We start from the raw sequence: 27,607 nt of genomic DNA on the forward strand, positions 1-27,607 counted from the left end.
TTTTAAATGGTCAGTTCAACTAGTAAGTACATTCACATTGTGCAATGAATCTCCTAAATTCTTTTCATCTTTAAAAGCTGAAACTCTGTACCCATTAAACAACTCCCCATTGCCCCCACTCCCCAAGCCCTGGCAACTGTCATCTACTTTCTGTCTTTATGAATTTGACCATTCTAGGTACCTCATTTAAGTAGAATCACACAGCATCTCTCTTTGTAACTCAGCATAATTTCACTCATTCATTCAACAAATACTTAACGAATACCTGCAACAAATCTTATAATTATAATGTATATATTTACATTAGAATGTGTTTTCACAAAAACTAAGCTGCTTTTGTTTAAAGTATAATGTATATATATAATGTATAAACTCTGCAGCACTTAAAAATGCTAACAACATCCTAAATGACAATTCAGTTCAGTTCAGTTCAGTTCAGTCGCTCAGTCGTGTCCGATTCTTTGCGACCCCATGAATCGCAGCACAATAAACACCTATTAATACAGAAAACATGAAAACATCAATTATTGACATAGCTCTGAGAAACAGATGTGCTCTGTGATTTGACTCAGATTTTCAGGAGAGCGGTCAGACACAGAGCAATAGGTAAGTAAGATGTATCTACCATTCTCGTTCCAGAACCAGATCACTTGGAGCAAGTAGCTCAAAGAATTGACTCAGAAGAAAGGGAAAGGAATCTACATCAAGATGTTCATAGTGCCATTATGGCCACAGGCTGGAAACACCCAATGCCTTTCAGTAAAGACAACAGACCAGAGTCACATGTTAATACCAAGAAGTGCATATATGTAATGGGTTTTGCATACTGTTTGTAAATGTGAATTCAGTACACCAGAAAAGGTTGAAAAACGTTTTTGTTGTTCATTGGGTGATTTTTTTTCTGTCTGGTTGCATAAGTATATATATATATTTTTTTCAATGTATTTTTGGCCGCATTGGGTCTTCATTGCTGTGCATAGGCTTTCTCTTATTGTAGACGGTGGGCTTCTAGTTGCAGTGTCTTCTCTTATCGCAGAACATGAGCTCCACGGTGTGCAGAGCTCATGGAGCTGTGGGCTCAGTCACTGTGGCACACAGCCTTAGCTTCTCCGTGGCATGTGGGATCTTCCCGGACCAGGTATCTAACCCATGTATCCTGCATTGCAAGGCGGATTCTTAACCACTGGGCCACCAGGGAAGCCCAGGTATATGTTTCTTTTATGTGCACAATGTATGTACTACCTTAGGAATATTAAATTTCATGGGTGATTTTTTTACATGGATAATAACAATGAAAAACACGAATAACCCAAGCACTGATTAGGAGTAATTGGCCCGTGCAAGAAAATTCTGGAAGTGACTGGTCTGACAGGCTGGTCATGAGTCAGCGTGGCACTGCTGTTTTCATAGACGTGGACATGTAATTTGGGTGACCTTATGTTCCGGTTTGCCCGGGACAGTACCAGTTTACATCTGTTGTCCTGGCATCTTGTCCAGTGTTACATCTGCCCAGAACAAAAGGGTGCTGGAGGTCCTCTGAGGCCCAGGATATAGTCTTACTCATCATTGTTTCAAACCAGGTATTTACTCCCAAGTCTCCTTTCCTGCATGCCCCAAAACATGTTTGGCAGGTAAACAATAGTAACAATGGTAACCAGACGTTTTCCATTCAATATCCAACAAATATTTGTGGAGCCACCCCTGCAGTGATTTCTAGGGACACCAAGATATACAAGGCCTGGCCCCTGCCTCTGAGGATTTACAGGTTGGTGGAGACAGATCAAAAGGTTAATTCAATAAAGGAGGGTCAATGCCAAAATGGGAGTGGAAAGCAAACAAAGGGAGGCCAGAGGGTGTGTGTGTGTGTTTGTGTGTTGGGGGTATTTCACTGAAGGGTGACAGCTGAGTTGAATTAGGAGGAAAGAACCTGTCACACAGAGAAGGTTGTCTGGGTAAAGGATGAGTGTAAGAGTTGGAGTCCAGAAAAACGTGGGGTGCCCAGGGAACTTTAAGGAGTTTCGGATTTCTAGAATAAAAGATCTGTGAGATGCAATGGTGGGAGGGGAATCTGGAGGGGGAGATGTGGACGAAATTGAGAAATGCTGTCTGCCAAGGTAACAAAAATCCATTCCCAGGCTCCCTTTTCTCTTCGTCCCTCTGTGTAGAGCCAGAAGACTAAGTACTCCATCTCCCGGCCCCTGTTGCTCCCAGGGTGGCCATGTGATAATGTGACATGAGTTGTATTGAAAGGTGTGCAAGGCAAAGGCAATGAGAGTTGTGGAAAGACTTAAAAAAACGGAAATACATAAAAGATATAAGATGGATTCATGGATCCATAGGGGGAAGGATAGATGGATGGACAGGTGATAAAGCACATATAAAATGTTAATAATATACAATGAAATACTATATAAAAAAGAATAAAGCATGGATAAATGTTACAACATGGATAAGCCTTAAAAACATTATGCTAAGTGAAAGAAACAAGTCACCAAAGACCACTTACTGTATGACTCCATTGATATGCAGTGTCTAAAATAGGTGATTCCATAGATTCAGAAAGTAGATTAGTGGTTGTTTAAGACTGGGAAAGGTGGCACAGCGGGCAAAGAATCTGCCTGCAATGCTGGAAACATAGGAGATGAGGATTGGATCTCTGGGTCAGGAAGGAGGTCGTAGCAACCCACTGCAGTATTCTTGCCTGGAGAATCCCATGGACGAGGAGCCTGGCAGGCTACAGTCCATAAGGTTGCAAGAAGTCGGACACGACTGAGCAACTGGGCAGGAACGCATGTGTGCAAGGTTGGGAGAAGGGGAATGAGAGTGACTGTTAATTGACAGGGTTTCTTTTAGGGGTGAAGAGAATATTCTAAAACTGTGATAATGTTCACGTATCTGTGAATATACTAGAAACCACTGGATTGTACACTTTATATGGGTCAATTTTATGTATTTAAATTATATCTCAGGACTTTCCTAGTGGTCCAATGGTTAAGAACTTGCTTGGGACGTGGGTTTGATTCCTGGTCAGGGAACTAAGACTGCATGTGCCACAGGGCAAGTAAGCCCACAGGCCGCAGCTACTGAGCCCACGTGCCACAACAAAAGATCCCGCACATTGCAACTAAGAGCCAGTGCAGCCAAATGAATATTTAACAAAGTAAGTTATATCTCAATAAAGCTGTTTATAAAGAAATCTGAGTGCTGAAGAACTGATGCTTTTGAACTGTGGTGTTGGAGAAGACTCTTGAGAGTCCCTTGGACTGCAAGGAGATCCAACCAGTCCATCCTAAAGGAAATCAGTCTTGAATATTCATTGGAAGGACTGATGCTGAAGTGGAAACTCCAGTACTTTGGCCACCTGATGCGAAGAACTGACTCACTAGAAAAGACTCTGATGCTGGGAAAGATTGAAGGCAGGAGGAAAAGGGGACGACAGAAGATGACATGTTGGATGGCATCACTGACTTGATGGACATGGGTTTGAGTAAGCTCTGGGAATTGGTGATGGACAGGAAAGCCTGGCGTGCTGCAGTCCATGGGGTCACAAAGAGTTGGACACGACTGAGCGACTGAACTGAACTGAAAGCTGTTTAAAATGTCTATGGTAAAATCTAGGTAATGGGTATACAGGTGCTCATTGTGAATTCTTTCAACTTCTCTATATGTTTGAAAGTTTTCATAATAGAATGTACGGGGAGGGCTTCCTTGGTGGCTCAGTGGTAAAGAATCTGCCGGCCAATGCAGGAGACACGGGTTCAGTCCCTGATCTGGGAAGATTCCGCATGCCGAGGAACAACTAAAACGGCGGCCACAACTACTGAGCCTGTGCCCTAGAACCCACACTCCACAAAAGAAGCTACCACAAGAGAAGCCCAGCCACTGCGATGAAGAGCAGCCCACTCACCACAACTAGAGAAAAGCCCCCACAGCAACGAAGAGCCAGCACAGCCAAAAATAAATACAACTATATAGAAAAAAAAAGAAAGCACAGGGAAAAAAGGAAAGAGGGGCAGGGGAATGTGATGTCAGATGTAACCACACTGGCTTCTAGTTTAATGGGTACATGAGACTCTTCCAGAAGGGTCACAAGGAGGAACCACAGGAGAGGGGCATCTGTCTGCCCAGCTCCCTCTCATCTCCCATTGCCATTAGTCAATAGTAACCCTGTATGCTATAACTTATACGTGGAATCTAAAAAACTACAACAAATCAGTGGCTATAACAACAGCAACCACAAAAAAGCAGACTCACAGATACAGAGAACAAAACAGTGGCTACCAGTGGCAGGGGCAATATAGGGATAGGAGATTAAGAGGCACAAACTATTAAATATAAAATAAGCTACAAGGATATATTGTACAACACTGGGAATTATAGCCAATATTTTATAATAACTATAGATGGAGTATGTGTATGTATTAGTTGCTTCAGTTCAGTTCAGTTTAGTCACTCAGTCGTGTCCGACTCTTTGCGACCCCATGAATCGCAGCACGCCAGGCCTCCCTGTCCATCACCAACTCCCAGAGTTCACTCAAATTCATGACCATCGAGTCAGTGATGCCATCCAGCCATCTCATCCTCTGTCATCACCTTCTCCTCCTGCCCCCAATCCCTCCCAGCATCAGGGTCTTTTCCAATGAGTCAACTCTTCGCATGAGGTGGCCAGAGTACTGGAGTTTCAGCTTTAGCATCAGTCCTTCTAATGAACACCCAGGACTGATGTCCTTTAGGATGGACTGGTTGGATCTCCTTGCAGTCCAAGGGACTCTCAAGAGTCTTCTCCAACACCACAGTTCAAAAGCATCAATTCTTTGGCGCTCAGCTTTCTTCACAGTCCAACTATCACATCCATACATGACCACTGGAAAAACCACAGCCTTGAATAGACGGACCTTTGTTGGCAAAGTAATGTCTCTGCTTTTGAATATGCTATCTAGGTTGGTCATAACTTTGCTTCCAAGGAGTAAGTGTCTTTTAATTTCATGGCTGCAATCACCATCTGCAGTGATTTTGGAGCCCCCCAAAATAAAGTCAGCCACTGTTTCCACATCTATTTGCCATGAAGTGATGGGACCAGATGCCATGATCTTCGTTTTCTGAATGTTGAGCTTTAAGCCAACTTTTTCACTTTCCTCTTTCACTTTCATCAAGAGGCTTTTTTAGTTCTTCTTCACTTTCTGCCATAAGGGTGTTGTCATCTGCATATCTGAGGTGATTGATATTTCTCCCGGGAATCTTGATTCTAGCTTGTGCTTCTTCCAGCCCAGCATTTCTCATGATGTACTCCGCATATAAGTTAAATAAGCAGGGTGACAATATACAGCCTTGACGTCCTCATTTTTCTATTTGGAACCAGTCTGTTGTTCCATGTCCAATTCTAACTGTTGCTTCCTGACCTGTTAGTTGCTTATTCTTGTCCAGCTCTTTGCAACCGCATGGACTGTATCCTGCTAGGTTCCTCTGTCCATGGGATTCTCCAGGACAGGAGTAGGTTGCTGTTTCCTACTCCAGGGGGCCTTCCCGAACCAGGGATTGAACCGTCATCTACTTCACTGCAGGTAGATTCTTCATCATCTGTGCCATCAGGGAAGTCCATAAATGGAGCATAACATTTAAAAATTGAAAATCACTATACTGTACACCTATAACTTACATAATATTGTATATCAACTATATTTCATTTTTTAAAGAAATTTTATTTAAGTTTAATCTCTGCTAGGTCTTTATTGCTGTGTGTGGACTTTCTCTAGTTGTGATGCTCAGAGGCTACTCTCTAGTTGCAGCCCAAGGACTCAGTAGTCTGTGGCATGTGGGATCTTAGTTCCCACACCAGGGGTCAAACCCGTGCATTGGCAGGCGGTTCTTAACCACTGGCCCATGAGGGAAATTCCAACTATATTTCAATTTGAAAATGTTATTTTGAATTCTCTGACAGGTAAATGTTTAATTGTATTTTGAAATTATATCATGACTAAATATAATAAAAAACAGAATTGTTAAAGCATGAAAGAAAAAGACAGTTACGCTAAAGCTAGCTTGTCTACCCAGATATGTTATCCAGACCCTCAGCAGTCGCGCTGAAAACCAGGTCCCGCATCATACCAAAGTATGATGTTTCATCCGGTTCTAAAAGTGGAGGAGCAACTTGGCCTACAAGTGGTGCCAACAGGGTACTGCCCAAGAGAGAGAGAAAAAGGAGGCATCAGTGAAGACTGTCAGTGTGTGAGTTTGTGAGCCGGTACACCAGCTTCATGAAACTTCTCTATGATGGGCTTTGGTGTGGGGTATTTTTCATCCCGTGTTGGCTACTGGCTGGCCTCTCAGTCTAGAAACTAATGGCTGTCAGTATCATGAAATTTGCTCGAATTATTTCTTTGATCATTTTCTTCCTTTCATTTTCTTTCTTCTCTCTCTCCTGCTGTCTCTCTTTCTCTCTCTCTCTCTTTAAATCTGAACTTATTATTTGTGTTTCTTATCTTTTGCTTCTATTTTCCATCTCTTTGTCTTTTTCTTTCCTTCCTTTTTTAATCTGGGAGACTTCCTCAGTTTTTCTTCTAACTCTTCTATTTTTTTTTAAAGTACTTTATTAATGGGAAATTTCAAACACACACAAAAGAAAAGACACTAGAATAATAAACCCAGTGTACTCTACTCCCAGCTTTAACAATTATCAACACATTATCAATCTTGTTTCTTTTGTCCTTACTCACTCTTATTGCCCTCCACTCTACTAACTCAGATATTACTTGAAGTATTTCACTATGAATCTTTAAAAGGTAAGGTCACTTTAAAAAAAAAAAAAGCAAACAAACCCAAAGCACTACAAACACCATTATCTCACTTTAAAAATAACAATAATTCTTGAATATTATCAAATATCTGGACATGTTTCCCTATTGTTCAGTAAACTTGTCCTCTAAATTGTTTGTTTAAATTTAGATTCAAACAAGGTTCACACAATGTGATTGATTATATGTCTCTTAAATCTCTGTGACAATTAATTTTTTCTGTCTCTCCTCACCACCTCCCCTTGCAAGTTTTTATTAGAAAAAAAATTGGTTAAACTCTAGTTTCCCACGGTCAGACTTTGCTAATTGCATTCCTGTGATGTCATTTAACATGCTCCTCTGTTCTTTGTGTTTCCTGTAAGTTGATAGCTAGATCTAGAAACTTCTACTGAACTTTTCATTTCTGCAAATATGTTTTTATTAACATAATTAACACAGAATAATGTGCATAGATCTTATACTGTTGGTTCAGTAAATTTTGATAATTGACTACATCCACACAAATAGAACCCAAACCAGATAAAGAACATTTCCATTCACATCGAAAGCTACTTTGTGCCCCTTCTGGTTCCTTCTCCTCCCTGCTTCCCAGGCAACCACTTCCTGATTTCTGTTACCATCAATTAGTCTTGCATTTCATATAGAAGGAATTGTAAGATAGATTCTCCTTTGTGTTTGACTTCTCTTTTTTTAAACATAGTGTTTTTTGAGATTTATCCATGCTGTTCTGCAGACATATTTACACATATTTTATTTCCAAATGTCCTTTTTCTTCTCTGAATGTTCTTTGTTTTACAGCATCTGTCCCTGTTTCATGGATGCAATATCTTCCCTTAAATCTCAAAGATAAGAATTGTAGGTTTTCAAAAATGTTCTTTTTTACTCCCTGAATTGTTCCTGTTTGCTCCAAGTTTCTTTCTTCTGTTTGTTTTGGCACTGCCTTTCATTTTGGATGATTTTTTTCAAGTGACAAACGATCTTTGTTTATGCTTAACAGTGTGACACCAAAAAGTTGACAAAAGCTTGGATTTCACTGTAGGGTGATTATGCCAAGCCATGTCATCAAGGATCTCACCTGTAGACCTTTTTTGTTAGGCTATTCAGTGTCCCCAGAGGGAGATTCTCTAATACTCCATAAGAGAGGTCTCAGTCTGCTTGCCCTCATTATGGGTGCTGAGATGGAAAGCTGCTAAAGGTCTCCTTGTGTGTAGTATTTCATCCTCTACAGCTCTGAGTTGGGCTATAAGTTCCTGAGTCAGGCTTCTCTCTGTTGAATTTCTTGAGCTGGGGTGGGAGAGGCATAAAAAAAGACTATAAACCACATCCTACTGCATTTCAGATGGTGATGATGGGTAAATTCTACTTGGTTACATTTATTGTGAGCTTACTCTGTGTGTGGCAAGCTTCCAATGAGCAGATTTCAGAGGCAAGTGACTTGAAGGATTAAAATCACTAATCAGGACACTGGATAAACATCAGTTGATTGGTAGAAGCTTTAGGGTAAAAGTGGAGAGCATATGCCAGTCCGTCCTGAACAAAGGATTGTAAGACACACACTGGGAGAAAAATTGGAAATATTAATAATGGGAAATAGGTATTGAGTGTTTATTACACGCTAAATATTTTCTCCAATGCTTTCTATGAATTTCTTATTTACTATTCATGATAACCCTATGAGATAGAGACTACTTTATCGCCCATTTTGCAGACTGGAAAACTAACCCACAGAGGTTAAATCTTGCCCAAGGTCACCCACCCAAGATTTACACACAGGCTTGCGTTGTGAATTACTACACTACATTGCCTCTGTGGAAATGGCTGAGGTAACTTTTTCTTACTCTTCCAAGTTCCCTTCAGGATTTCTTTTTCTCCCTCTAGAGTATCCTCCTTCCCTCTCCCCATCTGCCAAGTACTAAGTCTTCATTGTGGTCCATGCTTGCTTAAGCTACATCTCTTCCCCTTTTCCCAGCAAGTTCTCTGTTCCCTGCCTGCATTTCTGCTCACCAGGTTGGCTGGGCTGCTCCACACCAGAGGCTGCTAGCTGGTGGGAACCAGACCTTGAACCATGCCGGGACCACGTTGCTCCCTCTCCAGGAAATAAGGGAAGAATCGGCCAGCTGGCACTATAGCCCCTTGGGGTTTTGAACCATTAATAGTATGGAGGGTAACCTCAGACTCATTCCAAATAATTTTCAGCACTAAATTTACCTCTTGACTCTAAAGAGAAAATATCATCACTGACTCAATGGACATGAGTTTGAGCAAACTCTAGGAGATAATGAAGGACAGGGAAGCCTGGTGTGCTGCAGTCCATGGGGTTGCAAAGAGTCGGACATGACTTAGTGACTGAACAAAGAATTTACCTCTTGGCCCCAAAGGCAGAAAATATCAGTGATGGAATTTTGAAGGGCACCACCCCCTTGCAGAGTGGAGGTATTTCACAGAGGAGAAGAATGGAATTAGCAGTGCACGCCAGAGTCTAAGCACCCAAATTCCATCACAGCCTCCAGCTGAAAAAATTAATTGCCTGCCCTTTACGCCATTTGTCTTCTGCATGTGAACTGCCTCCTCAGAACGGGGTGGGAGGAGAGACCGGGCCAAACAGCACGGGGCAGGGTCCAGCCACGCTGACCTCTCGCAGCTCAGTTTAACTCCTGCAGTTACAAAGGGCCCCCGCACATCAGTCTCCATGGCATCAAAACAATCTTTTTCAGTCCGTGTGACCAGAACTGCCATCGCAAGGGCTGTAGGGATCACCCAAGTGTCAGCAGCAACAGGACTCAGTGGAGGTTTTTGTGTATAGTTTAACTTCTTCTTTTGATTCATTTTGTTTTGTTTTGCCATGGTTTTCTAGTGCCCTTGGATGGGCTCACTCTGTCAACACCTGGTCAGGCAAAACACAGTATGCCCAGCATTCAGGATATCAAACATCAAACCTCGTAGGGTTTAGGAAGCCAGTTGTTGTTCTTGAGTTGCTAAGTCGTGTCCTACTCTTTTGCGACCCCGTGGACTGTAGCTCATCAGGCTCTTCTGTCCTTGGGATTTCCCATGCAAGAATACTGGAGAGGGTTGCCATTTCCTTCTCCAGGGGGTCTTTTCCACCCAGGGGTTAAACCAATTTCTCCTGTATTGGCAGGGAGATTCTTTACCACTGAGCCACCAGGGAAGCCAGATGGAGGTTCAAATCCCCACCCACCTGCAAGCGGGCAGCAGGAGGTGCATCTGCCACTGTCATCACACGTGGGTTGCTTAGTCCCATCAGGGCTACCTGTCACCTACAGGTATCCAGACTTGGAGGGAGGTGGACACCCCAGGCGAGCATCAGGATCCCAGCTAGCTTGTGGGGACCTGTGTGGACACCTCCTGCCTGCCTTGCTCTTGCTGTCAGATGCTGGCTTCCCCTGACCCTGCAGCTGTAGTCGCTCTCACCCCTGGGCCCCTGAGAGCGAAGTGGCTGGGTCCAGGCTGGGCGGAATTTGCACACTGAGTTGTCCAAGGGTGGCTCTGGGCAGGAGTGAACTGTGACCTCAGCCGCGGTGATGAGAGCAGGGAGTGGACTTTCAGAGGGGCTGAGAGGGCATAGTTCGTCTCTTAATAGTTTTACACGTCCATAAAAAAAGTGTGTCCCCCGAGCATGCGTGCCGTGTGTACAGTGCAGGTCTTTCAAGGTCAAGGTCACTGCCAGTTCCCAGTGAACCTGCAAAGTTGGCAATCTTCAATTCATCAGGAAAAGAAATGCCTGTATCGCGGGCCCCGGGTGTGGCCAGGCCGGGCTGGATTTACTGAGCCGCGCGGGACAAAGAGGCGGTCAAAGAAGCTATCTCCGCGTCTCGCGATGGCCCAGCAAACTGGCCAGCGGAGCAAGAAACCGCCCGCGGATTCTCTTCCCCCCAGTTTATCACAGACCAGATCCACTCGACAGCACAATCCAAACAGAAGAGGGAATCAGAATGTACATCTTTTGTTTGCCGTGGCAGGAGAACTGTTGAGCAGAGGAAAAAAAACAAGCTGAGCTTAGCGCTATCAGCTGTTTCCTGGGGCTCGCTCCTTCCTTCCTCCGAGGGGGGCCCGGCCGCTTTGTTCTCGTTCCCAGCTGCTCCTCTGCGCCTTTAAGCGGTGGCCTTTGCAGACCTCGGAGGAATGCGGCCCGGGACCCCAGGGGACTTTGCTCCGAGGCCCCGCCCTATGTGCTTAGCGCCCCCGGCTGCAGCCTCCAGATCGCCGCCGGCCTAACTTTTGTTCCTCGTCCGCCTGCCTTGTTGCTTTCTGCCAGCCGGGGAAAGCAACTTCCTGGGCCGGGGCGGGAACCTCATCAGAGGGGCTTTGCTACTCTCCCTGACAGCCCTGGGAGAAGGGGATCCAGAAAAGGGGTCCCTGCAAGAACGAATCCTGCACCTATACAGTCTGGCGTCAGTCAGCTCTAGTGCACATCCCAGCTGTACTCATTATCAGCTGGTCACCCCCAGGCCAGTTACTCAACCTCTCTGAGCTTCACAGCTCTGATCTCATAGGATCGTGATGAAGATTAAAACCATAAGACACACTGAGTGCTTTTTCGAAGTCTGGCATGTTTCACACCCTCAATAGGTGTTAGCCACGACCAAGCCAAAGCTGGTCCTGTAGGCAGGGCAGCTACACACACAAAAAACCCAGAAGCCTCTAAGACTCCATCAGATTGAAAGATGAGCCTGGTGCATCATCAGAGATCAATAGCAGTAGTTCTTCCTCTGGAGTGTGTCCTTGGGTGGATTCATGTTCTGTGAATCTGTCCAGTGGCAGGCTGATGCCTGTTTTCCATGATGCCTCTAAAAGGCTCAGAATAAAATCACAAAGCTCCATGTGGCTGTGAGGAAGCAAGATGATGGTGTGTGCCTGCTGGGCTCAGCTAGCAGGCGAGCTGTGCCCTCATCCACTGCCCACCCTGCTGCAGCCTTGGAGTCCTGCTGGCTCTTTGCGTCCCTCAGAGAAAAAGCACAGCAGCCAAGGTCCCTGGAGCAGCTACAGTGCCTTTCCGGTGAGGCAGAAACAGTGCAATAGTGGGGATCACGACAAAGGGTTCGGTGCTGGGCTTCTTGTAGAATAACCATAGCAATCATTTTTTGAGTGCCTACCAAGTGGCTTATCTCTGCTAGGCATTTATCTACCTTAATCTTCTCATCAAGCCTAAGAGGCGAGCAGTATTAACCAAGCTCAGAGAAGAGGCATGACTTGCCTGGGGTTAAGTGCAGGGCTGAGACCAGCCTAAGTAGCAAGTCTGGGCCAATTAGGAGGCAGTCTGCCTGGCTTGGCTGGCTGTCAGTCCTCACTGTCCCCACTGTCCCCACAGCCAAGTGCCCCAGGTGTGGGGTCAGCCTGTGCTTCTATAAACAGCAGCCATAGTAAATGGCAGAACCGGGTTGACAAACTCACTGTCCTTCCATCTCACTGATCCTGTAGACGGCATTTCATCAGCTGCACTTGATCTGAAAGGATGCTCTGAGCCTCCAACCCGTGTCTACCTTAAATTAGAAGATGCGGCAACTGGTTGTTCTCTGGATTGCATCATCTCGCAAGACAGCCCCCTCCTGCTGCAGACTGCAGACCTCACGGCTCTTCTTTCTCCTCACAGCCACAAATCAACAGACAATGTGCCAGCCTGCCCAGTCCCCAGGGAAGACCCAGGGCCAACCTGCTCTCCACACACCAAGCCGTGCAGACTGTCAAATTCTCTTTCCTCTCTCCTTTGGTAACTACAGGTTTGTTCTCTGTATCTCACTCTTTGTGATCCCATGAACTGCAGCCCGTCAGGCTCCTCTGTCCCTGGGATTCTCCAGGCAAGAATACTGGAGTGGGTTGCCATTCCCTTCTCCAGGGGATCTTCCCAACCCAGGGAGCAACCCAGGTCTCCCACATTGCAGGCAGATTCTTTACTGTCTGAGATATCAGGAAGCCCATATTATTTTTTACTTTCCCTATATAAGCAGGATTTCATTCTTTTGTATGGAGAAGTAATATTCTAATGTATGTGTGTATATATACATATATGTGTGTGTGTGTGTATATACACACATCACTTCTTAAACCGACTGTTGATGGGTATTTCCATGTCCTGGCTTTTGTAAATAGTACTACTATGAACACTGCATTCCCCTATTCTTTACCTTCAACTCCCTCTTCCTGACTCTTCTTCCAAGGCTGATTTGTCACTTCTCTGCCTGGAAATCTTCAATGGCTCCCCAGTACCCTTGGCACTGGGTTCGAATGCCTTTGTCCGACTCCTCCAGCCCTCTAGGGCCTGACATACGCCCATTTTCCAGTTGCACTTGCTGTCACCCCTCACGCCCTGTGACTTCACACTCGAGGCAGCTACAGAATCAGTCTGTTCTGTGGCTGAGCTCTAAGCCTCTGAACAGGGCTGTCCACTGAAGCACTGTGGACATGGAGGGTGCTCTTTGGGCGGGGAGCGGGAGGGGGTGTCCTGCACATCGTAAGATGTTCACAGCCTCCCTGGACCCTATCCACTAGAAGCCAGTAGCAGTTCCCCCTTCATGACAAACCAAAAAGTCTCCAGACATTTTCATAATGCTCTGGGGGCCCAAACTGCTCTCGGTTGCAGACCACCACCCTATGCTGAGCCCTGTGTCAAGCCCACTTTCCTTTCGGTTCACCTGGCTCCCCTCTGTTTGCCTTACAAGTCTGCCTTTGGTTGTCATTTCCTCCTGGAAGCCCTTCCTGACCCCATGCTGGGGTTGGTGACCTTCCTGCGCACCCAACTGGGACAGCTTGCCTGCTGTACTGTCACTGCCCTGTGGCTTGATGGTCTCTTCCCTGTCCTGGACTTCATGAAGACAGGCATTTGTCTGCACTCAGAGCCAAGTCAGTACCTGTGACATGACCTCACCTAGTAAATCACCTTGACCCCCTCTCCCTTAGCTCACATCCAAACCATTACTGAAGCCGGGTCATTCTGGAATCTCTTTTCAAATCAAACACTGTGCTCTGACTACCCCTCACACCCCCCTCCACCCCCCAACACATGTGGGCTGAGCTGCCATCATCTTTCACCGGGATTGCAAACAACCACAATCCACATGAATCCCCTCTGATCTGCTTTCACTTCAGATGGAGTCATTTTGTTCCAAAACGGAATTCTAAACTCTTTGCCTGCTTTGGTTAAACACTTTCAAAGGCTTTCCAGGGACTTCCCTAGTGGTCCAGTGATTGAGAATCTGCCCGCCAATGCAGGGGATCTGGGTTCGATTCCTGCCCCAGGAAGATTCCACATGCCTCGGAGCAATAAGCCTGTGGGCCACAGCTAGTGAGTCTGCGCCCTAGAGCCAGTGCTCTGCAACAGGAGAAAGCACTCCTATAAGAAGACCACACACCACAACTACAGAGTAGCCCGCTCACAGCAACGAAGACCCAGCGTTGCTATGAATAAATAATAAAATTTTGAAAATAGATAAATAAATCCTCCACATGGAAATCTGTTTCTGAGTCAGTTTCTAGTGACACCTACCAAGACACCACCCAAACTGCTTTGCGGAGTGAATTTCTATCTTCTTTCTGATGTCAGTGAGTTTTCCCCTATGGCTGATGCTCAGAGTCTCACATGCGAGTGGGCTCACTTCAGTCACGTCTGACTCTTTGTGACCCTATGTACTGTAGCCTGCCAGGCTCCTCTGTCCATGGGATTCTCCAGGCAAAAATACTGGAGTGGGTTGCCATGCCCTCCTCCAGAGAATCTTTCCAACCCAGAGATCGAAACTTTGTCTCCTGTGGCTCCCGCATTGTGGGCAGGTTCTTTACTACTGAGCCACCTGGGAAGCCCCAGAGTCTCACATGTTAACAAATCCTCCCTGAAGAGCCCCATGTACCACATTTTCACAGCACTTGTCATCATTGAAAGGTTACATTCATTGGGTGAAATGAAGTTCTGTCTCCTTCACTAGACTGTAAGCTCCATGAGGGCAAGAAATGTCTCTTTTTGCTCATGGCTCTATGCCTTATTTTATTTTACTTTATTGTTTTTTGAGGGAGTTTTGGTGGAGACCAGCATGTGACAATAAAGTAACCAGAATGCCTGTCCTGTGTGGTTCTCAGAAGTAAATTCTCAAAGAGAAAAATACTTGGAGCAGGGTCATAAGGGCTGTGATATATGTAGTTGTCAACCCAGCAATGCTGGGTCTTTGTTGCTGTTTCAAGTAATTAAAACACACTCAGAGATCTTTTAAAAATCACTTATTTAGTGTGTCCCTAGCATTTTATTCAACACAATAAGAGCTTCAAAATAAATATGATGGCTGGGACTTCCCTGGTGGTCCAGTGGTTAAGAATCCAGCTTGCAATGCAGGGGACACAGGTTTGATCCCTGGTAGGGGAACTAAGATCCCACGTGCCACAGAGCAACTAAGCCCATGCACCACAACTACTGAACCTGCATGCCACAACTAGAGAGTCCATGCACCTGAACAAAAGGTCTCACTGCTGCTAAGTCGCTTCAGTCGTGTCCGACTCTGTGCAACCCCATAGACGGCAGCCCGCCAGGCTCCCCGTCCCTGGGATTCTCCAGGCAAGAACACTGGAGTGGGTTGCCATTTCCTTCTCCAATGCATGAAAGTGAAAAGTGAAAGTGAAGTTGCTAAGTCATGTCCGACTCTTAGCGACCCCATGGACTGCAGCCTACCAGGTTCCTCCGTCCATGGGATTTTCCAGGCAAGAGTACTAGAGTGGGGTGCTATTGCCTTCTCCGAAAGATCTCACAGGACTCAATAAATATCTCATGCAGCAACTAAGACCCGATGCAGCCAAATAAATAAACCTTCAGAAAATAAATGTAATGCTGGAGCTCTGTCACCCATCATCCTTCTGAGTGTGAAGAACTGATCAGAGGTAGGGCAAGGTAACCAAACATGTCATGAGCTCTTGGGTCACTGTGCTAATTTCATTCTAATTCCTGACAAAATAGCAAGTTTTAAGGATTGACTCATGTTCCTTAAAATCTGAAGGTCATTGCTCTCCACATAGAACATTGAACTTGAAAAGTCCTGGCACAAGCCCCACTGCCTGATTTTCCTATTATATTTACCTCATATCTCTAAAACTGCCAAGAGTTAGTTTTAATGTGTGCATGTGAATGTCAGCTGAAAACAGGCTGGAGTGCTTATCACATTTATTATAGGTGAATACTGACGGTGGCTGGGACCACAGTTAATGATATTGTGTCGGGCTGTGGGAGGCTGACTCTGAAATATTAGTCACATGTTTCCCTGTAAAGGTTGGGCTCCTTTTCCAAAGTCTTAACTCCATCAGAGTTAACTTAACTTAACTCCATCAACTAAGCCTGAGATTGGTGTACACATCAGACCAGACTTAGGAAGTTATGCGTCATCACACACATTCATTCTGAGTTTTATTCAATGGAGGGTCTTTTACAGCATTATAAACCAGAGGCAACATTCTGCCCTGTGTGTGAATTTGAAAGTTCAGTTCAGTTCAGTTCAGTCGCTCAGTCGTGTCAAGGTGGAGTCAAAACTATAAGTGCTCTTGAATCTGGCATACCTGGGTTCATCTCACATATGAGCAATGTGACTTTGGATGGGTAACTTAACCTGAGTTTCAACTTCTCCATCTGTAAAATGGAGCTACATCTTTTTGTAAAGGCTCTATCTAGATGCCATCATCACTTAATTGAGAGGTCAGAAAGTTTCCAAACCATCGAGCAGTTATTAGGGGCATCCACTGTTTCTATCTATCTGAATTCCATTCCTATTCTCTTCCATCCCTATTTTCTTTTCTTTTGGCCTTATGGTGCAGCATGTGGGATCTCCGTTCCCCAACCAGGGATCAAACCCAAGGTCCTTGCATTGGAAGTGCAGAGTCTTAACCAATGGGCCACCAGGGAAGTCCCTCCATCCCTGTTTTCTATTGGAGAACACTTCCCTCTGTCCCCAATATTTATATAGGACAGAACTTCTCCCTGGCAACTGAGAACAGAGACCTAGTCCTGGCCAGTGGACTTGGATATGATTGGGCATGTAACTTGAGTTGTCCATTGAGAGTCTTCCCTGGGAATTTGAAGGACCTTTTGTAAAGAACTGTTCCCTTTCCATGAGATTGTTTGGTTGCTAGGATATGCGTGGAGCTGCCAGTGGCCTCCACGTAGGAGCTCCTCAGAGTGAGAGTGAGGCCAGTACCAAGGAGGGCAGAGCTGGGACACAGAGGGAGAGCTTTCAGCGACACTGCTCAGACCCTGGATCAGGCCAAACTGCTAGGCTTCTCAGTTATGAAAACCATTAATTTCATTTTCTTAAGTAACTTCACTTTGTTCCTTAAGATCCCTGATTGATAGCCCAGTAAATCATAGTAAAATGTAGGCCATATGTTCATCTTCTGAGTTTATGAGTCTTTTCCTATAAATAATTCAAAGACTATCTCATAGATTCATGAAATCTTATAGATTAAGGATGTCCTGGGGCCTGCCTGAGATGGCTGACTCCGTGAGTCAGGGATAGGTCTGGGACAGGAAGCCAGGGCCTCTGCATTCCAGCCAGTGCTCTTAAGCATCCTTGCCTCTCATTGTGTGTCTTCCTCAGTCTTTCTCAGACTCGGGCAGAACTACCCTCACCTTTCCTACGTGAATCATTGTCCAACTACCCGCAACCAAGGAGACCCACTGGACAAAGGGCATCACCTTCTAGAAGTGGCTCCATTCCCCCAATAACCATGGCCTCTTCCACCGAAGACAGCCATGCTTTAAGAGAAATAGACACAGATGTGGGTCTTGATGGAACTTAGGTGAAGCCAGAGAGCTGAACTCTGGAAGTAAGGCTGTTCAGAGCCCAGGGCCATACTTCAATTCTCATTACCTCGTGTGGGGATTATTACAGTAATTCATCATACTTCAATTCATCATATATGCTGTTAATCATCTTCTTAAAGAAGCACTCTGTATATCTAGACAAAACTATAAGTTGAAAAGATACATGCCCCTATGTTCACAGCAGCACTATCTGCAATAGCCAAGACATGGAAGAAACCTAAATGCCCACTGACAGATGAATGGATAAAAAAGATGTGGTATAAATACACAATGGAATATTACTCAGCCATAAAAAAGAATGAAATAAGGCCACCTGCAGCAACATGAAGGGACCCAGAGATTACCATGTTAAGTGAAAAAGGTCAGAAAGAGAAAGATAGATACCATAGCATTTGATATCACTTATGTGTGGAATCTAAAATACGACATAAATGAATGTTTCTACAAAGCAGAAACAGACTCGCGGTCACAGAAAATAGACTTGTGTTTGCCACGGGGGTGAGGTGGAGGAAAAGAGGATTGGGAATTCCGATTACCAGATGCAAATTAGTACATATGTTGCTAAGTCGCTTCAGTTGTGTCCGACTCTGTGCGATCCCATAGACGGCAGCCCACCAGGCTCCCCTGTCCCTGGGATTCTCCAGGCAAGAACACTGGAGTGGGTTGCCATTTCCTTCTCCAATGCATGAAAGTGAAAAGTCAAAGTGAAGTAGCTCAGTCGTGTCCGACTCTTAGCGACCCCATGGACTGTAGCCTATGAGGCTCCTCCATCCATGGGATTTTCCAGGCAAGAGTACTGGAGTGGGGTGCCATTGCCTTCTCCGATTAGTACATATAGGATGGATAAACTATAGCACAGGGAACTATACTCAGTATCTTATGATAAACCACACCGGAAATGAATATGAAAAAGAACACACACACACACACACACACATCTTTGCTATATAGCAGAAATTAACACAACATTGTAAATCAAATATACTTCAATAAAACTCTTTAAAAAAGAAGAATCACTCTGGTCATGCCATTTTCTTGTTGAAAAAAATCTTCAATACTAGGTGCATATCACATTCTTTTCTTGCCTTTAAGATATAGTGGCCTTCAGAGCATCTATATTGAACTTTATATTCAGAGACTGTCAAACATGGATAGCGTGATAAGAAACTCCATGAATACAGATGGCAGCTAGTGTGATTAATCTCACTAGGATTTTGTTGTTGTTGGTTTATGGTTTGGGCTCATTTTGAATTAATTGTCCTCATTTTATTTATCTATTTTTAAAATTAATTAATTTATTTTAATTGGAGGCTAATTACTTTACAATATTGTAGTGGTTTTTGCCATACATTGACATGAATTCACTACGGGTGTACATGTGTTCCCCATCCTGAAACCCCCTCCCACCTCCCTCCCCATCCCATCCCTCTGAGTCATCCCAGTGCACCGGCCCAGAGCACCCTGTCTCATGCATCGAACCTGGACTGGCAATCTGTTTCACATATGATAATTTACATGTTCCAATGCTATTCTCTCAAATCATCCCACCTTCGCCTTCTCCCACAGAGTCCAAAAGACTGTTCTTTACATCTGTGTCTCTTTTGCTGTCTTGCATATAGGATCATCGTTACCATCTTTCTAAATTCCATATATATGCGTTAGTATAGTGTATTGGTGTTTTTCTTTCTGACTTACTTCACTGTGTATAATAGGCTCCAGTTTCAGCCACCTCATTAGAACTAATTCAAATGCATTCTTTTTAATGAATTGTCCTCATTTTAAAAGCAAGACACTTCTCAAAAATTCACAGGTGTCCGTTTCTGTTTTAAAAAGTCAGGGGACTTCTCTGGTGACCCAGTGGATGAGAACTCGCCTGCTAATGCAGGGGACACAGGTTCAATTCTTGGCCTGGGAACTAGGATCCCACGTGCTGCAGGGCAGCTAACCCTGTGCACCGTGACTACTGAAGCCTGTGAGCCCAGAGCCCCTGCTTCGTAACAAGAAAAGCCACAGCAATGAGAAGTCTGAGCACCGCAACTAGAGAGTGGCCCCCCTCGCTGCACCTAGAGAAAGCCTGTGTGCAGCAACGAAGACTCAGTGCAGCCAAAAATAATAAATGAATGAATAAATATTAAAGAAAAAAGAGCCAGAACTTTGGATCTCTGTTCTCACAGTGTGGTCACTGGACACGAGGAGTGGCTTCCCTCCTTAGATGGAAGTGCTCACTCTGTTCTGGGCTCCACGGCATTCGCTTCACTTCTTACACTGCATGCCTCGCCATTTGGGTTTGCTCCTTCAGCTCTGCACAATTGTTGTTCAAAGTCTTTTTAATCCACATTATAGAATTATCTCACAAATGCAATTTCCCTGTAAGGCAAAATGATACATGCTTTCCTTTGATAGGATCCAATCGGTGTCAAAATGTTCTAGTGGGTTTCCTTAAATTTATGCAAAAATTTAGCAGGACTTTTCTTTACAGTTCTACCTTCATCCAGCTGATCATACTCTGGGAATATAGTGAGATCTGTACTTAAAAATTTTGTTTTTATTTGGTTGCACCAGGTTCTAGTTGGGGCATGTGGGATCATTGATCTTCACTGTGGCATGCAGGATCTTCAGCTGTGATATGTGGGATCTAGTTCCCTGGGTTCCCTGCACTGGGAGTGCAGAGTCTTAGCTACTGCACCACCAGGGAAGACCCAGTAATTCTTTATATGGTTTCTTGACATCAAAACATTAGTTAGTTACAGAAGCTGTATAAAATATGTTCCTTTTCATTTCTTCTGTGAAATGGATTGTGAGTATAATGATTTAAAATCCACTTGGGGGCCCAGTTATTGTGTGGGAACTGCAGTAAGTACGATACTGAAGGGCTTCACTTAGCTATGTAGACCAGTAAACAGTGAAGGAGGAACACATTTCTTTTTTCTTTCTTTCTGTGGCTTTCTAAACCTTCTCTCTGACCCCCTTTTTTCCCTCCATCCTTCCTGAAAATCTCCCTGGGCCTCAGAGGCAGGTCCAAGGACCAGGGCATAAACTTTCTTGGATGGGGCAAGTGGTCTAAACCCAGAAATCTAGTCTCTTGGGACAAAGAGGGACTCAGAAAAGGCAAAAGGGTGAGAGGCCTCTAGGCATTGTATGCACGCACGCTAAGTTGCTTCAGTTCTGTCTGACTCTGTGCAACCCTATGGATCACAGCCTGCCAGGCTCCTCTGTCCGTGGGATTCTCCTGGCAAGAATACTGGAGTTTCCATGCCCTCCTCCAGGGGATCTTCCTGACCCAGGGTTGAATCCGCATCTCTTATGTCTCCTGCACTGGCAGGCAGGTTCTTTACCACTAACACCACTGGGGAAGCCCTAAACCCCACCAACTGCCCTTGTTATAGTGGACAATACTGAGGAGGCACCAAAAGCTTCCTGCAGGTTCCAAAAGAGCCAGAGAGCTGGATGCAGGAGGAACTGTCTCTAAATATTCTCTTGGCCCATGAACAGAGCTGGAGGAAGACTGAGAGGGGATTTACAAGAGACTGAGCCGTGTGTCTCCTCATCCTTCAGCAAGGTGGAGACGGTGCCACTGGTCAGCATGATGCATGCCCACGGGACGCTCAGAAGGAACACTTCCTCTCTGCATAATGAGCAATACAAATTCAAAATAATATACTGAAGTAGTACACTTCTGATTTTGTGTGCATTGATAGACATGCATTCACGGTGTTTCTCTTTTCATAGTAAAGTCCCAGGGAGGCAAACACTCTGCTTCCTCCCCATCTTCTTGCTTCCTCCACCTCTACTTAGGAGATAGTTATACTGAAGTTCTCCATCCTTCTCCACCGCTTTCTCGATTTCTCCACCTTCGTTCAGCCTCTTTCCTTTCTACACGACCAGCAATTTATCTCCCGAATCTTTTTTATTTTTCCCACTATTTTTGGTTTTAAGCCATAAGGTATGTAGAATCCTAGTTCCCTTACCAGGGATCAAACTCAGGCCCTGTTGTCCTTGGGAGTGCAGAGTCTTAACCACTGGACTGACAGGGAAGTCCTCTCTTCTGCTTCTAGCCTCAGCATCTAAATCTCCAGTCTCCCTACTTAAAACTCATTCCTGCTCCTTCCTTCATCTCACTCTTTACTTCCAGGTCAATCCAACCTCTGCCATCTGAGTTTTGACCTTGAAAACCTCTCTTCCTGAGGACACTGTGGTTTCCAGAATGTCAAACCCCGCAGACTGTGTGACCTCTTGGCAGTACTTAACAGTGCTGACCACACTCCTCACTTAAAACCTCTTTTTCTTTGGCTCCTGTGGCAGAGGCCGCCAGTTACTTGCTCCATATTCCTTAGTAGTTACTTGGTCACCTTCCTTAGTAGCTATAATTCCTCTCTCCCTCTCAAAAAAGCAAAAACAAAAAAAGTCATTTATCAGCTGCCCCTGCAGGTGGGGTGGCCAGATAAATGTCCTAGCCAATGAGATTTAAATGGAAGCTGTCAGATGGGCCTTCTAGGGAAGTTCCTTAGAGGGAGATATATTCAGTTGCTGTGGGCATCCCTATTTACTCCTGACCCTTCTTCCTTTCTCTGCCTAGACTTGATGGCTGGGGCTAGAGCAGCCATTTTGCAACACATGGAAAAGGACAAAATCACAGAGATGTGATTCCTGCCATTATCCCATAGCTGCGGAACTAATATCAGTCATCCTTATCTCTACACTACTTGTTACATAAGAAATATAACCCTTTCTTTTGTTTAATCCACTGTTATTTGGGTTTTCTATTATTGCTAGTGAAATCAACACTTAACTGATACAGCTCCAATGACTCTGCCATTTTCATCCTACTTCTTTAATCTCTTCAAGACCCCTCTTCTTCCACACCCCCTACACGTTGCTATTTCTTGGTCCTCTTCCTCCACTGTTTCTCTTTCTTTTCTTTGTGTCAGGCGTTTTTCTTTCTTTTTTTTTTTTTATTTTATTTTTAAACTTTACAATATTGTATTGGTTCTGCCATATATCGCAATGAATCCGCCACAGGCATACATGTGTTCCCCATCCTGAACCCTCCTCCCTCCTCCCTCCCCATACCATCCCTCTGGGTCGTTCCAGTGCACCAGCCCCAAGCATCCAGTATCGTGCATCAAATCTGGACTGGCGACTCGTTTCATATATGATATTATACATATTTCAATGCCATTCTCCCAAATCATCCCACCCTCTCCCTCTCCCACAGAGTTCAAAAGACTGTCCTCCACTGTTTCTCAAACAATCCAGTGGTGTCTGCTGCTTCCCAAGCCATGATGACTCCAAATTCCAGTGTCTAACTCAGACCTTTCATCACAGCACCTGCCTGTCATAGAAGAGCCTTATATATACTATACTCACAATTAAACTTTCCAGCTTTCCCATAACTGTTTTCTTCCTTCTAGTCACTGGAGCTAGGGACCTTCCCCATTCCTCACCCTCATACTCAGCTGGTCCTGAAATCCCAACAAGTCTCTTTCCAACAGCTCTGATTTACTTCCCACTTCATCAGTCCTAATGTCTTACACAGGCGCCATCATTTCTTCCTGCACCACTGCATATGCTAGCTCCTCTGCTTCCCATCTACGATCAAACTGGTGTCTAAAAGAATGCAAATCTGATCATGTCATTCCTTTTTAAAAATTCCTTCAATAGCTTCTTGTCCCTCACAAGAAAAGAATTCCAATGTCTGCATGATCTGAGCCTTACATGTCTTGTCAACATTCCTTCCATTATAGCCACATAAAATCACCTTCAGTTTCCCAAACTTGCCATGATTTTTCTCACTTCCTTGCCTGATTGTCCTCTCTGCCTTGCAAGCTGGAAACTGTGCAGAAACAAAGTTTTAAGTGTATGTTTAGGAACCTGACTTGACCCTTTATCTTCCTGGGACTTCTCCCATCTTTGTGCACAGAAACTCAATAGTAAAGACCTGTCAGAATTTGAGAGATTTTTGTATTGATCACTTAACATAATGTGATATAAGAATTAATCTTAACATATAAGAATTAATATTCTTATAATCCCTTTTTTAATCAAAGAATTCTCTGCAAGTCTCTTTGGACCAAACTGATCAAAATAAACATCAGTTGCCTTTGTTGACTTGTATATATCTTTTCATTTAAAATTTCACATTTGTCCAATGTAAAACATTTCTCCATTGTGCACTCAACAGGAAAGGAGATATTTAATGGGCTAAGTGTTGGGGTTTCTTCTATTTATTATCCTATTAAATTTTACCTTCTGCTGCTGCTGCTGCTGCATCGCTTTAGTCGTGTCCAACTCTGTGTGACCCCATAGACGGCAGCCCACCAGGCTCCCCGTCCCTGGGATTCTCCAAGCAAGAACACTGGAGTTGGTTACCATTTCCTTCTCCAATGCATGAAAGTGAAAAGTGAAAGTGAAGTTGCTCAGTCGTGTCCGACTCTAGCGACCCCATGGACTGCAGCCTACCAGGCTCCTCCATCCATGGGATTTTCTAGGCAAAAGTACTGGAGTGGGGTTAGAATTTTAGGGTCCAGCCCCTAAAATTTTCCCGAAGAGGAAATCAAAGCTCTACTGATGCAGGAACACAGCACCAGGGAGGTGGTCATGGGCAGGACATACCTAGCTCCTGGCTATGGATTCAGCTCTTGCTATCTATGGTGAAGGCACAGACCACCTCCAATTCACAAAGAAGGCTACCCTCTGCTTCCAATGAGAGGAGAACAAAGTAGACCTCAAAGAGCCAGTAAAGCTAATCCTCTTACACCACTTAAGGCAAATGACAGCACAAGGGGTTTAGGAACAAGAAAATTAGAAGCATTAAGTCCAAGGCTCTGTCTGCTCTGGGAAAGAACAGCTTTCTCCCTTCCTCTCTGACTCTGTGGCCCACCTTTGGGCCAGTGGAGGCTCACTCACCCTCTGGGTGATGGGTTTACCATCCTGGATCTGCACGGCCAGCCCCAGGTCAGACAGTCTGCAGTTGCCGAGGTCGTCCAGAAGCACGTTCTCGGGTTTCATGTCCCGATAGACGATGCCGAGGGAGTGGAGGTGCAACACGCCACAGGTTATCTGGGCCGAGTAGAAGATCACCCTGCTCATGTCCAGGCCTGGTTCACCCACGCTGTAGATGTGGAACTTGAGGTCTCCACCATTCATCAGGCTCATCACCAGGCAGAGATGGGACTTGCTCTCAAAGGCGTACGCCAGAGAGACAATGAACGGGCTGCTGACCCTCTCCAAGATTTCCTTTTCCAAGAGAGCCATTTTCTCACCATTTTTCTTCTTCAGTCGCTTCTTGTCCAGTTTCTTACAGGCATACATCTTACCGGTGTTTTTCACCTGGACAGCACATACCTTAAGGAGAGAAAGAAAGGGAAAAGAAGAGGTAGAAATAGACAGCAGTGGAGAGAGGAAGGGAGTGGAGGATACAGAGGATGGAGGGGCAGAAACCAATCAAGGTGGCAAGATAGCAGGCTTACTGAGGAAAGAAAAGCTGTGAGTGAGAGGGTTCTTGGAGAAGGAGCTTCGACCACAGTGAGGTATCATGTGACGCATACTAAATGGGCCATTAAAAAAAAAAGGAATAACAAGTGTTGGCCAGAATGTGGAGAAACTGAAACACTCATGCATTGCTTGTTGTTGTTTAGTTGCTAAGTTGTGCCCGACTCTTTGCGACACCATGGACTGTAGCTCACCAGATTCCTCTGTCCATGGGATTTTCCAGGCAAGAATACTGGAGTGCCACTTCCTTCTCCAGGGGATCTTCCTGACCCAGGGATCAAACCCAAGTCTCTTGCAGTGGTAGACAGATTCTTTACTACTGAGCCACCAGGGAAGCCCTCATGCATTGCTGGAGGGAACTTAAAACATGAAGACTTTGGTGATTTCCCAAAAAGTTAAACACAGAATTGCCCTAAGATAAGACCCAGCAATTCCATTCCTCGCCACATATGAAACAGAAATGAAAGCAGGTATTCAAATAAATACTTGTACATAAATATTTACAGCAGCGCTATTCACGATAGCCAAAAGGCAGAAACAACCCAACTGTCCATCAATAGATGAACGGATACATGAAATGTAGTATTCCCATACAGTGGAATGAAGTATTGATCCATGCTACAAGGTGAATGAACCTCCAAAACACTACTCAGCAAAAGTACACTTTTCAGTGAAAGAATTCAGAGACAAAAGCTCACATATTGTGACTCCATCTATATGAAACATCAGAATAGGCAAGTCCATAGAGGCAGAAAGTAGCCCAGAGGCTGCCAGGAGCTTGGGGGTTGGGGTGGGGAAGTAGCTGTTAATGGGCACAGGAGTATTGAAAATGGAACTAGAGATGATGGCTGCATAACATTGTAATGTATTAAATGCTATTAAATTGTACACCTGAAAATGGTTAATGGCTAATCTTATGCAAATTTCATCTCAAAGAATTTTTTTTTCTTCTTAAAAAAAAAAAGCTGAACACAGCAGAGGTGCAAAACAGATTTATAGACTCTAATTCAAGATGATTGTTTTCTTAGATACCTGAAGTTTTTCTCAAATTACCTCCATGAGCACAAGTAAAGGGGAAGGGAACTCTCCCATTGTATTAATATCTTGATATCATTCACCAAAGGGGCATTTCAGAGTGTTCCTGCCTCCTGGAAACCCCATGATCATGATTCCTGGCCAGTTCCACATCTTGTTTGTTTTTCCTATGGCATTCTCACTTTATTTCACCCAGCGACAAAAAAGAAGAGGTGAGAGCAAGCTAGGAATGCTTTCTCCACATGTGGCACTGAAATTAGTTCTAAGATCCCTTAAGATTAAAAAGAAGACAAAAAGAAGACAAACAGAACTCTATTATGCCGTCTATCTCCTCTTTCAGCCTGGCTCCTTGCAGACACTTACCTCCCCGAAACCACCTTTCCCCAGCACCCGGAACTCTTCAAAGTACTTGTCTGACACTGGCTGCATCTCGAAGACTTTCCATTGCAGAAACTTGTCATAGAAGGGACTGGCTAGGAACTCCCGGAAGGGCTGGTCCTGCAGGAAGGCCATGACCTCGGCCTTGGCCAGCTCCACCAGGGATGCTCGATCGTCGTCGGTGGTGGCTGCTTGGCACTTGGTGACCAGAGCTGGGCTGAAGAAGGGGTGTGGGCGCCCCGGGACAGGGGCGGCGGCACAAGTGGTCACCAGCCCCTGCAGCGCGCTGCCCTTGGCGGGGCCCTCTTCGGCCAGCTCCCAGCTCTGCACCTCCTCCAGAAAGCCCCTGGCCTCCTGGTACGCAGGCACCGTAGCCAGGAAGTCCCGGAAGAGGCGGCGGCCGATAGGCTGCTGCTCGCACAGACTATGGAAGTCGGTGGCCAGGGCCTGGCGGAGCTGCTCGCAGCTCTGCGGCCCGGGCAGCATCAGGCTCCGGCGCCGGCGCTGCAGCTCCTTGCTGTCGGCGTCCGAGGACTTCCGAGCCTGCAGGTAGGCCGTGTTGGCGATCAGGTTGTCCAGGCCCCCCATGTCGACCATGGCTGAGCACCGATCGTGCTCCCCTGGTACAGACAAGGAAGGATGGAGAGCGGCGGCGGTGGAGACGCGGTCAGGCCCGGGGCCAGCTGGCAGCTCTCTGATCCGAGACGCAGTGACTTCCAGGGGATTTACAGCGAATCTTTGGGGTGACGGATGGGACTGGTGGAGGGTGAGGAAAGAGGTTTCTCTAGTAAGAAGCTTTGCTGGCTATGTATAGCTGGCCAGGGACGGGCGCATCACGGATCACCCAGCAACCTGGAACACCTGCAGGGTCTACCTGTTCATCCCCTGGCCATGTTCCTCACACCTGCTTCCTGCATCCAGTGACCAATCACCAAAGGAAAAGACTCATTCTACAGTGATGCGCTGTTTGCTGTTGACAGCAGTGTTTTCAACTGTGTCTGATTTTACATTTCCCAGCAAGTGCAAGCTCTGTAAACCCCTAGGAGAGACGGGTCAGGAAGAGGAGCTGTGAGAAGCTGGAGAGGTTTTCCTTCCCCCAGTCTAGCAGCCT

General features: G+C 45.3%; 1 protein-coding gene across 1 annotated transcript in view; it reads right to left on the reverse strand.

The window, feature by feature from the left end:
• Positions 1-27,174, reverse strand: part of GRK7 (G protein-coupled receptor kinase 7) — a 40,287-nt gene extending 13,113 nt beyond the window's left edge. The window contains exons 1-2 of the mRNA XM_061419852.1: positions 26,482-27,174; positions 24,499-24,936 (exon numbers count right to left, since the gene is read on the reverse strand). Of these exons, the coding sequence (XP_061275836.1) occupies positions 24,499-24,936; positions 26,482-27,093 (1,050 nt within the window). The 5' untranslated portion in view covers positions 27,094-27,174. The remainder of the gene's footprint in view (positions 1-24,498; positions 24,937-26,481) is intronic.
• Between the last annotated feature and the right edge of the window lie 433 nt (positions 27,175-27,607).

Source organism: Bos javanicus, chromosome 1 (genome assembly GCF_032452875.1).
Source record: "Bos javanicus breed banteng chromosome 1, ARS-OSU_banteng_1.0, whole genome shotgun sequence".
Taxonomy (NCBI): Eukaryota; Metazoa; Chordata; class Mammalia; order Artiodactyla; family Bovidae; genus Bos; species Bos javanicus.